Source organism: Podarcis pityusensis, assembly GCF_964106645.2.
Source record: "Podarcis pityusensis genome assembly, chromosome: 5".
In the NCBI taxonomy this organism is placed as follows: Eukaryota; Metazoa; Chordata; class Lepidosauria; order Squamata; family Lacertidae; genus Podarcis; species Podarcis pityusensis.
In genome coordinates, this window is record NC_138032.1 from 59,230,027 (window position 1) to 59,246,209 (window position 16,183).

Sequence of the window (16,183 nt, forward strand, 5' to 3'; positions counted from 1 at the left end):
CAATATTTATAATCAATATGTTACAAAATAAATTCCCTTGGTAGATTGCAAGTGTTTATGTGAAAGAAAGTGTTGTAATGTATGACTATTTTATTCCTTATCTTTATAAGGAATAAAATTTGCTGATCTAAATATTTAAGTGGATCTGAAAAAAATTCAAGACAAGTGTATAAATATTTAGCTACAACTTTGGCAAAATCACAAAAGTCTACAATTTTATAACCACATACAAAACACATTAGGGAAGAAGGATCTAGAAGTCAAAAGGACAATTTTCTGGTACAAGAAACATAGACTTCACAGTAGCCTAAGAATGCAATAGTATACAGTGCTAGCAAAAGTTGAAAAAATGTTGCAGATCACACTTGCTTAACAGGAAGCTCTAGCAGTGGAAGTATATTTTTTTAACCAACAGACAGTAGCATTTTTTTCTCTGTCAGTGTGCTTGTTGAAGGCAAGAGAATTCAATATCAAAGTTACAATTTCTAACTACAATAAGTTACAAAGTTCCATTTCCTTAAGATGAAGTTAAGCAATGATAAACCCTCCCACCCTCCCTAGCTCCCAAAATTTTCCCAAATCATATATTCATCCTTTTTTTTCCAGTTTTGATGGCTCATACCTCCTTGGCCCCCTTTTTTCACCACAAAAAAATATTTCACATTATAGAGATACACAACCATTGTGAATCTAGTTATGAGTACAGAAAAATGTTTTGGAGGCGTTTTTCATCAGTGTTTCATGATAATCAAAATGGTGCATCCACAAAGTTTTTCCCGACACATAGCAAGTACTAGACATAGCCAAGACGTAATCAGAAACTTTATACAAAATAGGCGTCGCTTTTTCCTTATTCTTCAGGATCAAGAAATGTGAAAATAAGAGAGAAGTTCAGTTAATAAAATGGAATAGTTCATGAAGAAGTTGATTGTTTGCATGTTGATTCTTAGTAGTTTAAATAAAATCTTTAAACAAAGTTTTTTTTGTAGCATTTCAATGTTTTGCTGATTGTATTTTGAAGATACTGTTTCCATCAGCATGTCTTATATACTAAACTTGTCCCCTAAAAAGCTCATCTTCTGAAGCTTGGTGCTACGGTAGGTAAACAAAAATGAATTTACATTGGCGGGACTACAAGCCCAGACATAGCTGAAAGAAAGAGAAAAAGAACTATTAAATATGTGTATAAGCCTTAGTAGAACTTGCAAAGAAGAAGAAAAATCCCACCATGCACAAATATTTCCCAGAAGTACCAACTTCCACAAAACATTTAGGGACATCCACCTATTTCACATAATATATGGGCTGTGATCCAGAGGACTGTGGCTGGGGGTGGGAGAATACAGCTCCTGCCGCTTTGCAGGCAGATATGTATGTTCTTGCCAAAGTTATGTGCTGGATTAGTGGTGTGAAACATTTCCACATGTGAAACATACCCTCTGCATGCAAGAGTATTGCACCAGGAAATGAGCTGTGATGCATACAGAAGTTGATTACTGCATGTAGATCATCATCTCTGGATCACAGAGCATGATAGGATGTGTGTGTGTGTGTTTTCTTAAAATCTGGGTGGACTGATGGTGGACGTTTTCAACATTTAATATTACAACATAGTTTGCATGCAGTAGCTGCCAGACTGTTTTTGTCATTTGTTACTAGTACATCAGGATATCCAATGAGGGAAGGGGTTTTGTTTTCCCCACTCAAACATTTTAAATTATTTTTAAAATAGGACTTTCCTACCAGAGCATTCTGTAAAGACTTCACTTTTAAAATGAAAAGGATTCTGACATTTTTTTGTGCAAAGCATCCTGCCTCCCACATGTGTGATATTTCTCTTAGCGTTTTGTTAATGGCAAACAGTGGCCCAGACTCCCTGGAGACTGCCTATGTTGACAGCTGAGAAACAACATGGTCACTTTTGGTAATGTCAGACAAGGCCAGCTCACTTACCAATCAAGGACCAGACACTTCTCAAGTTCCCTAAATGAAAATCTGACTAACCTTAGCTTTTTCTCTTTTTCCAAGCACTCAAGCCTAAGTGGAAAGCCTCAATTTTGACATTCTGTTAATTGTACTTTATCCTAATAGTATGCTGACTTTAATAAGTCAATGACTTTCTGAGATCAAAGTCAAGTATAGTACACCTGCTTTGGAATCTGTCAAAGCACTATAAAAAAAGACATGAGATTAAAATCTTACACTTGCTAGCTCAATTTGTTTCTTAAAAAATGCTTAGAGCCCAATCCCTTGTTAGTCTGTGTGCGCCACACAAAGCTGAGGATCAAGGTACCCAGTAGTGATGCAAAGAGATCTGAGTCCCTTTGTTCTGGCACTGGGAACTGGCACCAGCCCATGTATTTAGGTTAGTAGCCACCACTGTTGCTACTTCAGCACTGGGAGAATACTATGCAGAGCACTTAGGAGAGACAAGTCATTTGGTGGCCCCCCTGTGTCTCGTCCAAGAATGGGCCAGTAGACCCTAATGCATATGTCAGCAAAGACCTGTAACAGGGATTTTCTCTGGATATTAAAAGCGATCGGGGCACACTTTCCTAATACTGGACGCTGTGGTAGCTGTGCCGTACATATGGTATATCAAGGGAAAGGACTGGGCTTGTTAAACAGGGAGAAGCTAAATTTTGTCATTATGTTCTAGTTATCTCCTTGGCAAGAGTATAATTTGGGCTGTTTTAACCTTATGGTGTTTAAATTTTGTCTTGATCATTCTCATTAATTAATGTACAAGAAACATTAATACATTTTTTGATGTAGTGATGCGAACTTCAATTTCCCAGTTCATTAATCTCAAAAAATATCAATTTATCTCAGATTTGCTGTTGCGGGTTTTCCTGAAAGCTGGTTGTATTTCTTATGTAATACACTCTCTTTGTCTGGCCACCCATGTACTGTATATACTAGACTATAAGCCGACCTGAATATAAGCCGAGACACGTAATTTTAGCACAAAAAACTGGGAAAACTTATTGACTCGAGTATAAGCCGGTTCACCACACCACAAACCTGGTGGTGGCGACAGCAGCGGAGGAAGAACAAGCAGCCCCAAAGGGCTGCTTTTGGGCTGCTCGTTCCTCCGCTGCCGCCAGCGCAAAGGGCTCCTTTCAAGCTGCTCGTTCCTCCGCCGCCGCCTCTGCTGCTTGCAAGAGCAGGCATAGGAGCCGCGGTTGGGAGAGGCACAGTGCAGCGCCTCTCCCCACCATGGCTCCTGTACTGAGTCATGAAGCAAAGGAGGAACATAATTTAGGAAAGGCAGATTGGAATGGAGATAGGCTTTTCCTTTGCCCGGGAGTGCCACAGACATGCTACCTATTTCACTAGCAGCCCCTGTGCAGTTGATTGACCATATTGTATTATATGCATGCCAATGTGTCACAAAGGGTGACTCAGTAACCCTTGTACTGTACAGTAACCAGTGTGGTCCCACTGACTAAAATTCAGATTCATGTGAGTAGTGGTGCTCATGGATTCCTTTCCCCACAGAACAGATGGAACGATGAGGATGAGTTGAATGTCTGTGCTGAGCAGTAGCTCCATGAATTCTGCTGCTGTACTCATGGACCTTTGGCTTAGGGGAAGAACAGCATGCAAGACAGCCTTCACCCTATGCGGTAAGTCTTGTTTTCTCATACAGTTTGCAGCTTGCTTGTAAAATACTGGTCGATTGTTTATTTTTTCTAGGATAAAATGATGCTGGGGGGGGGGGGTAAGTAACTTTTCTGTAGTTTTTTCACAGTGAATACTGCCAGCCTTAGATGTAACTTACGAGGTTAGGCAAATCCTGTACATGAAAGTTTTGAGCATGCCTTTGTTTACATGGAAAGATTAGTCACAGGCTTGCAGATGGAGCCTAACAACCAGACTCTCTTCCATTTCGACCCCTATGTGCCACTGCTTGGATTGCAGCCAGTTCTTGCCAGCTGTGAATTCCCCCAATATGGCAGCGTTCCAGTATATTTAGCTCCTGCACAATGCTGCCATCAGGGCTGGGAGAAACAATGCCAAATGATGGGGGCACAGTGATGTGCTGCTCACAGTTTTCGGCCAGTAAATGTTCCCTTGTGGTAACTGCAGCTCATTGGCAAGGGATGGAGCAGAGCCTTGGCTATCTGCGGCAGCAGCGAGCTCTCTCTGCCATTAATTGACAGCAATAAATACTAATAACACTATTACCATTTGGTAGCAAGTATTCTGTTAAATTAGGGCCAACAGTGGTGAATGCAACATTCAGCCAATTTTCACCTTCCTGTATTGCCAGTGAAATAGCTGCACAGAAGAGGAAACATGGTTCCAATAGTCTCCATGGCCCATTTTTTTTAAAATGACTATAAAATGCAGTTTAGGGTTTAGTTTAGTTGGGTATTCCTAAAGAGGCTGATGCCCTTCCTCACCATACTTCTGGGAAATTTATTTTCTCCTGAAAAAATGTTATGTTCTCCAAAATATACAGTCTTGCAAACAGGGCATAAACTCAAAGACACTATTACCAATGCCATCAAACACACAAGCTGATTGCTGTTTTCAGTGTACTAGTGACAACCAAACTTGGGCGACTAGAGTTTTTGACTGGGGAAACCTGGCTCAAATACCTGTAGATGGAAGGTCGCTAGATTAACTTGGACCAGGGACTCTTTCTTAGCCTAACCTACCTCACAGGGTTGTTATTAGAATAAACTTGAGAAAAGCAACACCCTGGGCTCCATGGAAGGAGATGGAATACAAATGTGATGTATAAACAAATCAAGCAGGATGCGCTCTGAGCAGATATACAGGAAAACCATTGGTCCCTGCTAAAGCATGTTTCCAAACAGTCTTCAGTGCACACACAGCTACATATCTTTCCTCTTATTCATATATACAATCCCACATGTTCATGCATATCTCTTGCTCTTGTTGCATATAAACCTACAAAACCCTTGTCCTTATTAACATATGGAAACAAATGCATACTCTAATCATCTTTCTAAAAACTGAGGCAAAGTAGACATGAAGAGACGGCAAAGCATAGGTTTCTGCCAGACGCACCAAAACTCCTGATGCTACATATTCAGTGCACGTAATCTTTTATTTCTTTTTTATTGGGTTTCTGAACAGGGACCCTTCACTCTTTCAGCATCTGCCCACACCACACTGAACCTTCCCTGGCTTGCTCACAATCCTTAGGTAGTGCAAACCATGGCCCGTAAATCTGACACTATCAAGGCCCCCCTTGGTTTCTGCCTGTGACTAGGGTAGAAGGCATTCACCACAGGAATACCAATTACATATAAGCCACAGGTTAGCTACATTTGGTCTAAACTCTGAGCTCATGCATATCTTGATGTGACTTAACCCCATTTATTTATAGAGCTGCTTTCAAATGTATGAGCCTTTGATCACTGTCAGAGACAACATTATTTAGATGCAGGTCTTTCATTTTTATACTAAACCAAAATACTTAATTTTAATCTGCAAAAAATATATATTTAGAAATCAACCCGAATTTAATATGTGAAATGTATTTTAAAGGTATGTGGTGAAATATGATTCCCACAAGTTTAGTTTCTGATTGTCGCGGAAATAGTCTTTTTTCAAAGTATTTATCTGCAGTATTCTTTCATATTTTTCACTATTGACAAAGCAAGTAAAGTAATTTAGTCTTAGGCATGGTAGAACTAATAGCACAACACTTGGAAAAAAATAGTATGCTGCTTGCTTATGTTCAGGAAATATAGTGAGTGAAATGTAATGGTGACAAACTGTGATGTGGACTTTCATGTTATACTGCAAGGAAGAGCAAATGAAAAAAAGGATGTTGTTTGGTCTGAAAAAGCAGAGGAGATTTACGCAGTTCATGCTGTTTTATTTATTTTGGCAAAGAATGATTTGAGCTACCCCAGTCATGCAATCTGCAATTCGCATGCTCACCTGGAAGGTGAATTAACAATTGTGCCCTCAGTGTGCTCCCAAGTGGCAAACTAGATAGTGGCACACACTTATGCAAACTCTCCTAGCTTAAAAGTTTTTGTGGCTATAGAAGGGAGAACCCAAGCTAATTGTGTAGTCGGTCATTCAAATGCTGCTTTATATTAGCACTTGGGTTAATATAGTGGCAGTGAATACATAGTTTGAAAGAGAGGATCAATGCTGGTTGCTGTCATATCAGCTTCTCTCTGCCACCTGCCTTCAGACTTGCACAGTGGTGTCAAGGCCATTGCCACCACAGTCTGGTTTTCTGTATCCAGAAGAAGTGGAAGCATTGCCAGGGAATTGGTCCCTGAAAGCATTTTCTTGTTGAAGAGTTGGAAGGCACAGGGATCGTTCTCTGAGCTCCTGGGTTCCAAATGTTAGTGGAAGAATGTGAGAGGAGATGGGCAGGTGACATGATTATATTGTGAGTGACCACACCTTTGGTAATTGTCTGCAAGGCTGATCTCTGCATTAGACAAGCCAATAAATGCCACTGTGTGTGATTCAAATCTACATACCCTTAAGACCTAGTTAATAGTGTTCATTATGGACATTTTTGACTAGAGTTTCTCACACTTGTGTCTCCCTGGTCTACAACATCGGTACCCTGCACGGTATTTGTAGATCAACATAGGTATTAGTTTTGTGCATGCAGGATGGAAGGAGTGCAATAAAGACTATCTGGTGTCTTAGCGGGAAGGAAATGGAACCAAAATCTTAAATCCATAGTTTTGCTGGCTTAATATCCCAACTGTGTTATTTTATTGTAGTTATTGGGAGTTTGGAACAGTGGTCATTAGCATTGCTGAGGAAGCAGAATTCCCAGCATGGGAGGATTATCTTATTCCCTCCATTACTCCTGTGCCCTAACCCTACTGTATAGAGCACAGGAGAGATGCCATAGCAGAAGCACCATACCTGAGGCGATAATTTGCTTTGCTCATTTAATTTTTAAGGTGACATGAAAGAAGCAGCAAGTGTACTGCCCTGTTCTGTCTCTGCATGGGAGCCCACAGAAGACAAGGCAGCCCCTTAGGAGTGAGCAGGCTAGCCATAATCTGTTCAGGTCGGAGTCACAGGACCATGGATAAATTGGTAATTGCTCTGACAAGATCTAGAGCACAGCTAAAGCCTTCCACCCCTCTTTACTCAGGCTGCCCTTCTCAGATTCTGACCACTTCCTGAGGAATGGAGATACTGTATACTTAAAGCGGTAGTCTTCTGGCCTGGAGCTCCCACCTTACTCACTGTAGACACTGATAAGCAGGGCATTGTGAATGTGAGTCCCCCTGGTGTAAAGAGTACTGGGTTCTCCAGGGATTTTATCTCGGGAGGTTCCACTCCGAGGTCTTTGGTTCAGTGGGATATTAGCTGACAGGTTCTAGCTCAGGCTTAGGTTGGTGTCTGAGTCTAGGTCCAGCATATTTGAAAATTGTGCGGCCAGTCCTCTTGACCTGGCAGGCTCCTCTTCTGTGTCAAGCCACTGCTCATGGTTGGGATCATGACACAAACTAGCCATTCCTAAAATGCCAATGTTTGCTTCAGCTGAAATTTGCTTAGCATACGATAGCTGTATTTGCACATAATGACCAAAAAAATAGTAATTCAGTGTTCAAGCTTCAAGCACAGCTGTGATTGGGCCAGAACATACATCATAATCAGTTAAAACCAAACTAGTTTTAAATGTGAATGTGCAGCATGCTGGTACAAAATGCTGAAAAGTTATTGCTCCACTCCTCCCAAGCTCTTGCCATGCAGCTGAGAAACAAGCTAGGATTTCGCTTGTTGTGATATCAGAACCTGGACTCGTGTTTTGTTCCATCAAAAGAAACCACAAACAATAAGCTAATAAGTCTTGGTTACCACTCATGGTTTGTTTGTAGAGAAACCATGAGCCTGGGTCTGGACACTGAGACAGCCAGACTCTGGATTGTTTCCTGGTGGTGTAGCAGAAGTAGGGAAAAGCAGAGCAATAACTTTTCAACAGCATGCACCAACACATGGAGTATTCACCATTAAATCACAATTGATTTTTAACTATGTTTTTAATGTAACACGTAAACCAGGCCGTGTTTCCTGGTTCAAACTAGGAACTATAGTTTCTTGAAATAGAATGTGAAAGCTTCTCATCTCCTCCTCGTGGCCATGTCAGAGGAGGAGCAGGGAAGGGCAAGAGCACGAGGCTTTCATGTGTAGAATGATAAAATATGGTTTAGCATTATGTGCAGGTTTGTTTTTGGACTGCTTCACACGTGTGTGTACATCACTAAATTGCAAATGGTTCAATGACTAAATTCCTTTTACTGAAAAGTAATTTGCTTAAGGTGAAGTAAGCTGTGGTTTGTGGTCACTGATAGTACATTCAAACATGTTTGGTGCTGCATTTGATTCCCAACTGCTCCTGCTTTCTGCTTATGGCATGCTAGATTCAGGACAATTTGGTTAAATGAGTTTGTATGAGTAGGGACAATTCAAACACGAGTGTGTACATGGGTGAGTTTGCCTTTAAGTTAGGGAGGGTGTGGAAAAGATTTGTGGGACCTTTCTGGCTCCATAAGAGTGGCTGTAAATGTCCACTTCTCTGGTGCCATCTGAGCTGGTTAACACAAGATCAGTTTATTTCATCACCACAGCTGAAAAACTATGATTTCTGAAACTATTAGAATAATTTTATATTAGCTTATATTTGTCACCAATGCTGTATTTCAAATGCTGCATTTTTTTGGACAGCAAAGTAATTTGGGGGAATGGTTTAATGTGTCAGTAAGAACGTCAGGCTTTAGAAGTGACCTAGAGGAGACCAGGATTAATAGGATCCTAGTGTCAAAGTTTAATTGCATTTGCCCATCAAGCTTTAATACTGATTTATTAATTGGCAAGATAAAGAAAGTATCAAATACCCAATAAGTCTGTCTTTTTTTCTTTACTTATTTACACTTTTGCCAAACTATATAATTAAAAACAACCACACAATTTAAGCACTTAGGTAGGTGGAAAGAAGTTTGGATATTCGCCAAGGGCCACCAAAAGAAAGCATTATGGGCCTCCACATCATTACAGTCTCTAACAGAATAAAATGGAGGTTGAACCTACCAAGTATACATTTGGGGCCCATAAGGGAAAATCCTATTTTCTTTTTTCAAGATGCCCTGTTCACTGTGTTTCTTTCACACACCCAGGCAAATCATGTCCTTGGTTTACTATCATATAAATTGAAGGTCTGTCCCTGAAGCTACTCTCAAGAGAAATGTTAAAGGTGGAATTATCAAAGTAACTAAATGGTTTAGGAGCAAAAGTTTCACACATGCTGCTTTAGCACATTTTTAAAAAATAACTTCACCCCTGGTTTTTTGGTAATAATAGAAGCTACCTATGGGTGTGTAGGGAATGCATTTTGTTTATTTCTAAAATTTATATACGTGCTATTCCAGCCTGTGGTGTACATATCTAAAATAACTTCATCCAGCAAGCAACTCAACAAAATCCAAACCTAATGATGGGACAATGCTACCTTGCATTTACATTGGAAGTCACTTCCATATGTACCTCACTAGAAAGAGAAGTGTAGGTCAATCCTTCTCTCTGGGGAGATATGTTTTTGATGCAACCTTGGTTTTCATGTAGGGCTGCTCAGTACTGGACAGCATGGTGGGGGTGGCGGAGCTTACCTGAGCTCCAGTCAGTTGCGTTGATGCAAATGTACTGTCAAGGACCCTGGATTTCACCATACCAAGCGTCCCACTGCATTTTCCCTCTAGCTTCTGGTAAGTAGTAGCAACATGACTGACCACAGGTCAGGTGAGCATCCCCTTCCCCACCATGCGAGAGATTTTTACGATCTAAAGAGAAACCAGAGTATGCCATCTGCAACTGGGACTGCTTTTTAAGGAAATACTTCCTGTAAAAATATCAAGGTGGTACCTGTGTGATTGCCTCATTCTGCATGCTTAAAAGCGGTTTTTATTCCCTACCCCACCCCAAAAAAGCCCACCCTCTGACCCAATGAGTACAGGAAATTTTGCTCTTCAGAATTCTGGAAATTTGTTTTGTTGCCCTAGTGCAGCTGCAGCATTGGAGGGATGTATGCATTTAAAAGTACTGTTGATAATATATTCTTTCATAACACTATGCTTCCATTCCCCCCGCATTCCTTACATCATTAGAACTGGCCCAAACTATGTGCATTCTTCTACAGAAAAACAATTTGCTGTGCATAGGTGCAATGGAAGTTTTGTAATCTCAGTGGTAAGGAAAATCTGAGGAAAGTCTGTGAATTTGAGGTAACTCTTGGGAACAGACAATATACTGAGGCAGTCAAGAGAAATTTATTGGAAGAAGGTTTACATATTCAGTAAACTGTATTCATAATTACCTCTCACATTTCCTGAGATCAGTGGTAGATCTTGGAGGAGGAGGCCTTTAAAGGATTCCTAAATTGGTTTGGGGTTTTTAAACTACAGCCAGGAGGGAGGAAGAAAGGTCTGAGGCACTGGTAAATTTCCAGAGACTCCTGCATAGAACAATGGGAGAAAGGAGGGATTTAGGGTCTTTCTCCCATGATGCCACAGAAAAGGGGAGGAGAGGAAGTGACTTGACATATTTCCAGTAAGTGGGAGGGGAGGAGCTGAAAGAGAAGAAGTGGGAGTGATAGAAGTTAAAGAATGCAAGGGATGGCGGAGACCATGAAGGGAGAACCTGGTTTGTCTTCCAACCCTGAAAACTCAGGAATTCCCTCACCCAGCTAGGGTGTGCATCCACTCAGATTCTACAATCTGCTATCCCAAGTGTACCTCTCAATTCAAATGTAAAGTTGGGAGTGTGGAAGCAAAAGCTCTGCTCAGGAAACATAAATTGGGATGAAAGAAATACCCCTTTGCTAAACTTTTATTGAAATGGTTGCAGATTTCTAACAAAATTTACAAACCCTACTTTGCACCTTGCATTTGTTATTAAAGTTTTTGTTCCGTTTTTTAAAAAATTAACTAGCTTCACCAAATGCGTATTTGTTTCAAGAGAAGAAACAATTCTATTCAGAGGCTCCTGTTGAAGTAATTAGCAGGTAAACAAGCAAACAAAGTTTGCTGGGGTTATGCATATGTGTTTAGATGATAAGGACCAGAGATTTCAAAACTCTCAACACTTGCTAATGCTTTAATGATCTGATCAGAGGCAAACAAGGAGTTGCCTTTGGCCCTCTCTGACAGACAGGTGCTTTTAGGCAGCAATCCTATCCAGCCTTTTCACCAAAGACTCTGTAAGTACAAACGTACCCACATTTCTTTGTGAACCTTAGGATCTTTTCAGTATTGCAGATTATATTCCTGATTTTTTAATCTTAAAATAGAATACAAAAATGTTTGAGTTCAAACATTAGAAAAATAGAGTAGCAAACAGATCAGTTAGTTGGTCTGGACAGCTTGTATATTTCCATCACTGGATATTTTGCAGGTAATTGAGATAAAAAAAATCCCTAAGGGGTAGCATCTTTATTGGCATAAATTAGATTGATCTTCTCAAGTCATTTTCCAGTCCTACCAATGATATTTATACATCTAAAGGTAAGCTCAGTGCTAATGTTGAAATATATGATGATGGTATTCTCTTTATAAGACAAAGAGCCTAAAATGTAAATGTATGCCTTTGTGATCCAGGACTTTTTATTCTTTCCTGATTCTCAGAAAGTGAATGGTGGCTGCAGTGTAAATAAATCAATACTAGTTGTGCTCCACTCTACCCAGGCTGTGCCGTGTTAAGTGCTTAGAGCATGCTTTTTGGTGTCCGTTAAGAGTTACAGTTCAGGCTGGCTCAGTTGAGGCAGGTGTTGGTCCTGCGTTGAAAAAGGTATGGCAGTGATACACATGCAAAGCAGTCTCTTTAATAAGAGGCTTTGCAGTTGTTTCGGCTCCCTCTATAAATTTTCACACTTAGTATTAATGACTTCAAGTAGCTATGTAAATTCTACAAGCTATTTTATAGTTATTTGTCCTGATTTTCCTCTTTTTATGGACAGTTTAGCTGGAATAAGTTCCAATAAGAGCACAAAAACCTCATTAGGAATCTTGAGAGTGAACAAAAGCTACGTTGGAACAACAGCTTCAAACGTCTGTAAGGTTCTTCAAGTTTCAAATAGTGACACAAGTAGAGAAACAGCACATCTTGAAATGCTGCCGATTAAAACGTGTCTATCAAAAATGCATGCAGTATAAAGAAGAAAAAGGAACACATCTGATCTGTGAGAGACATTCAGGGTTGTGTGTTTATTTTAAAAATTAATGCACGAAACCTTAAGGGGAAATGCTGGAAAAACAGCTAGTATTTATTCTAATACAAAGCTTAAAGTTTAACCACTGTATGGTAAAATGATTGGCTATGTTTTGTGCTACTGTATTTAATACCAAGGTCTTGCCCCTGCAATGCAAAGCCATTTAAAAAATAAAAAATAAGCACCTCATTTTTGAAGTCTGGGGTTTTTTTTTTTTTTGTCTTTTAATATTTGCCAGTGATAAAAATACTTCTTTTTCCCTTTTAGATCTAAAAATGTTAGGTTCTAGTGTTTTGTTTTTAAAAATAATAATCTGCAATTACACAAAAAAATGATACAGAGATCCAGCTCACCTTGAAGTCCATTTCCATTTGCACTGGTGCAAGATGGTGGAGGAGAAGCTTGGGGCCTGACAACAGGAGCAAAGGCGCTCTTTTGTTTCACTGCAGAGATGACATTGGCAGGTGAGAATGAGAAAATGCCGTGTGTACTGCTACAGTTTGAAGGGAGGGTGACCGAAGAGGCTGCCATGGTAGGGCTTGACGGCACTACTGCAATAAAGCAAAAATAATCAGGACTCATATTGTGGATTTTATGGCAAACATGGAGGGAAGGGGGAAAAAGAGATTGATAGGGCCTTGTCTCTCTTATAATAGTGGGGGGAAATTATATATGAAGAAAAAAAAAAGCTTTGGCTTGCCACACTCTGGATAACAGGCAAACTCTTTTGTGTTGGACCTTGGTTGCAGATTTTGTAGTCCAATCTAGTTCTTTTTTTCTTTTCTCTTTTAACCAAGATTATTGTTTGGCATATACCAATATATTTGCCATGGTTTTTTTAATTGGTTTTTGTTTGTTTTTTTAAATGTCCAGCCTCCAGAGTCACCCCTCCTTTTATCCAGTAGCTCACATTGTAGAAAAATCAAAATAAAGTATATATATTTATATTTTTTTGTAACAAATAAAGAATCTATGTAATGGCTACATGTACCAGAAAAAGACACTTACTGCCATAAGGGGAGTTAGCTGAAGAGCCATTAAGAAATCCAGGGGAACCAGGTACACCAAGATTGGGCATGCCAGCATTGCCATATCCATTCATGCTATTGCTGACTGTGTTGTAATTGGACTGCTGAGGAGTACTGCTCGGAACATATCCTCGCGGGGAAACACTGCTTGTGTTGCGACTGTAACCTACTGTGTTAGGTGGAGAGAGAGAGAGAGAAACCCATCCCAAGAAAATGGTTATTATTTAGGGGGTGAAGGGTTTCCCTTCCGCATCATACATTACACACTTTTAATTGATTGCACAGCTTTGGTCTAAGTTGTCTGCTACTGCTTTGGTCTAAGTTGTCTGCTACTGCCCTATCATCTCTTTACAGTTCAAGATAACCTTATCACGCCAACCCTACTTAAATCATTGAGGATCATTCTGTGTTGCCTCTGCTCCTGGCAGAGAAAGCCAACAAAAAGCTTCCTTCGATCCCATTGTGTCAGCTTCCGTCACATTTGTCTTTAGTGGTAATTATCAGAAGGCTTGGTTGCTGGTTTGTACCAACATGCTGAACGAACTTTCAGCCTTTTTGGGACTTCAAATGCCAAAATTGGCAGAAACAGGAGGGGAAGGGCTAAAAATAGAAAGGAAAGACCTGTTTGCTGCAAAAAGCTGCTTTTTATTTTAATCTTCAATGTTACAACTGATATTTTTACACACTAAATATAAGCAAGTGCTCCCACTGGGTGCCCATGCTTCAGTGAAAACCAGCCTGGATTTATTTATGATATCAATATGATACAAGTAAGTTCAACAGACACACATAATTTGGACAGCAGCAAGAATTTAGTGGCCCTGATCCAGGAATATTACGCTGCGATCCTATTCATGGTTACACAAAAGTTAAGTCTCACTGCATTCAACTGGACTCACTCCCTTATTAAGCACGTTTAGAATTGTGGCATCAGACAGAACGTACTTGCTCTGTTGATCTCTGCAAGGTTTAGGCACAACTATATCTTTCGCTATATTAGAAGTTAATATGTTTCTAATTAATCAGTTATGTTATAAGCAATAATCATGTTTCATAATAATAATACTTATGGCTTTCTTCCAAGTAAATGGCCATAGGATTACAGCACCGAGTAGACACGTAGAAAAGTGCACTGTTAATTCTTATAAGCTTTTTGTATTTTATTCAATATTTTCAATAAAGATTCTCTATCGAAAAGCAAAAAATAAACTTCATTGAATATAATTGGTACACCTCTGGTTAATTGAATGCATGAATCCCACTGAAGGAAGAAGGTGGAACATACTGATCAACTTCAGGAATATCCAAAATGTTGGATACATAATTATTAAAACTTCACATACCTTGGTCATTAGCTTGTGATGTTTCTGAAACATTAACTGCTAGCTGGCTGCTAAATGAATTTACTCCCATCATGCCAGTATGAGCTGGGGTGTTGGCAAGTGTTGGAATCTGATTGTGATTGCGTGGCACACTGTATAATGCTTCTGCAATATCTGCTGCTCGTTTCAGAATTATTTCCTGCAAAATTGTAAAAGAATTAATTTCAAGTAAGTAATACAGTCTGCTTGTTTCACCACATACTCTAATTTTGTGGTGCAGGTTAATCTAAGATTATAGTGGGCACTGATGGATGCCAGTGTTCTTGATAAAAGTTTACAGCCTCTTTCATTTGGCAAATTGCTGTACGTATTCCTGTAAACCTTACCAGTGGTGACTCGAAAGAGAGAAATAGTACAAATATCCCATCTAGCATTTCTGCTAGTGTGGCATTTAAAGAAGAAAAAGGTACTTTACTTGGAAAATGCAGCAAAATTATTTCCAGTAGTTTGCAACACAATACACATTTATCTGCCGTGTAGTAATTTTAGCTAGCGATTTCCATTAGCCACCAATATATTGGACCACGTTTAAGCTTAAGCATTAGGCGCGTACAGTGGTACTTCTAATTATGAACTTAATTCATTCCGGAGGTCCGTTCTTAACCTGAAACTGTTCTTAACTAGAGGCGTGCTTTTGCTAATGGGGCCTCTTACTGCCGCTTCGCCGCTGGCACACGATTTCCATTCCCATCCTGGGGCAAAGTTCTCAACTCGAGGTAATGCTTCCAGGTTAGCGGAGTTTGTAACCTGAGGTGTTTGTAACCTGAGGCGTTTGTAACTCAAGGTACCACTGTATTCTTAATTACCACTTGTGATAGGAAAACAAGTTTGGAAAAGAAAATTGTAAATGAATCTCAATTTTCATTAAGATATTGCTTCATACCACCACCCTTAAGGTAGCTGGGAAAACGATGTGGTGCACTGGAAGAACATATCAATTTTTTGCCAGGTTTGCAAAGGGCAGCTGCCCATTTGCTACATTGTGTGCATGTGACGATATATGCACATGAGAGGACCCACCTGGTTGTTGTGGGGCATGCCATACAGGGCTTCAACAAGGTCAGCTGCTCTTTTAAGTAATACTTCCTGTAAATTAAAAACAATAACAGTAAATTGCTTTTCACTTAACACTGAAATAGTTCATCAGAACAAAGGCAATGGAAAAACAAACATACCCAACACTACAAATATGCTGTGGCATCTGTCCTTACCGAATACCTGATAACTGGGCAGAGTATAATAGCCTGATGCCATTGTTATATTTAGTTGGAGGTATCACAGAGATAGGAAGGTGTTTTGTTTTGGAAGGAAACAGTGTATGTGGTTTAAAGTCAAAGTTAGATATGAGCCTAAAAATAATAATTCATTTTATATCCAGCTGTTCAATTATGACTGACTAGAAAAGGTGTTTGCTGCTGTAGCATGTAGCTCTAGTGTTGAATTAGTGAAATCAGTGCTTGAGGTTTAATGATGTAGTCTTATGGGTATTAAACAAACAAACACATGGTAGAGATATGAAAGGCACAGGCATCACATTTGGCTGT

At 39.7% G+C, this 16,183-nt stretch overlaps 1 protein-coding gene and 1 long non-coding RNA gene across 26 annotated transcripts in view; one reads left to right on the forward strand and one right to left on the reverse strand.

Annotated features, from left to right (window-relative positions):
- Positions 1-16,183, forward strand: part of LOC308477992 — a 100,454-nt gene that overhangs the window by 50,321 nt on the left and 33,950 nt on the right. Inside the window, exons 2-5 of one of the 4 annotated variants that reach the window (XR_013986789.1) lie at positions 3,502-3,629; positions 9,592-9,731; positions 12,570-12,693; positions 13,612-14,558. This is a non-coding gene — a long non-coding RNA (uncharacterized lncRNA). Of the gene's footprint in view, positions 1-3,501; positions 3,630-9,591; positions 9,732-11,977; positions 12,419-12,569; positions 12,694-13,611; positions 14,559-16,183 lie in introns of those variants that run through there. The other 3 variants (XR_013986790.1, XR_013986791.1, XR_013986788.1) reach the window with 3 other exon arrangements.
- EBF3 (EBF transcription factor 3) overlaps positions 688-16,183 on the reverse strand; it is a gene marked incomplete at its 3' end in the record, with an annotated part of 192,981 nt that continues 177,485 nt past the window's right edge. For 7 of the 22 annotated variants that reach the window (XM_081007160.1, XM_081007149.1, XM_081007168.1 and 4 more), the window contains 5 exons: positions 15,660-15,725; positions 14,601-14,778; positions 13,238-13,426; positions 12,583-12,780; positions 9,673-9,806 (listed from right to left, as the gene is read on the reverse strand). In XM_081007160.1, coding sequence (XP_080863286.1) covers positions 9,673-9,806; positions 12,583-12,780; positions 13,238-13,426; positions 14,601-14,778; positions 15,660-15,725 — 765 coding nt within the window. Of the gene's footprint in view, positions 1,150-9,672; positions 9,807-12,582; positions 12,781-13,237; positions 13,427-14,600; positions 14,779-15,659; positions 15,726-16,183 lie in introns of those variants that run through there. The other 15 variants (XM_081007170.1, XM_081007167.1, XM_081007166.1 and 12 more) reach the window with 6 other exon arrangements.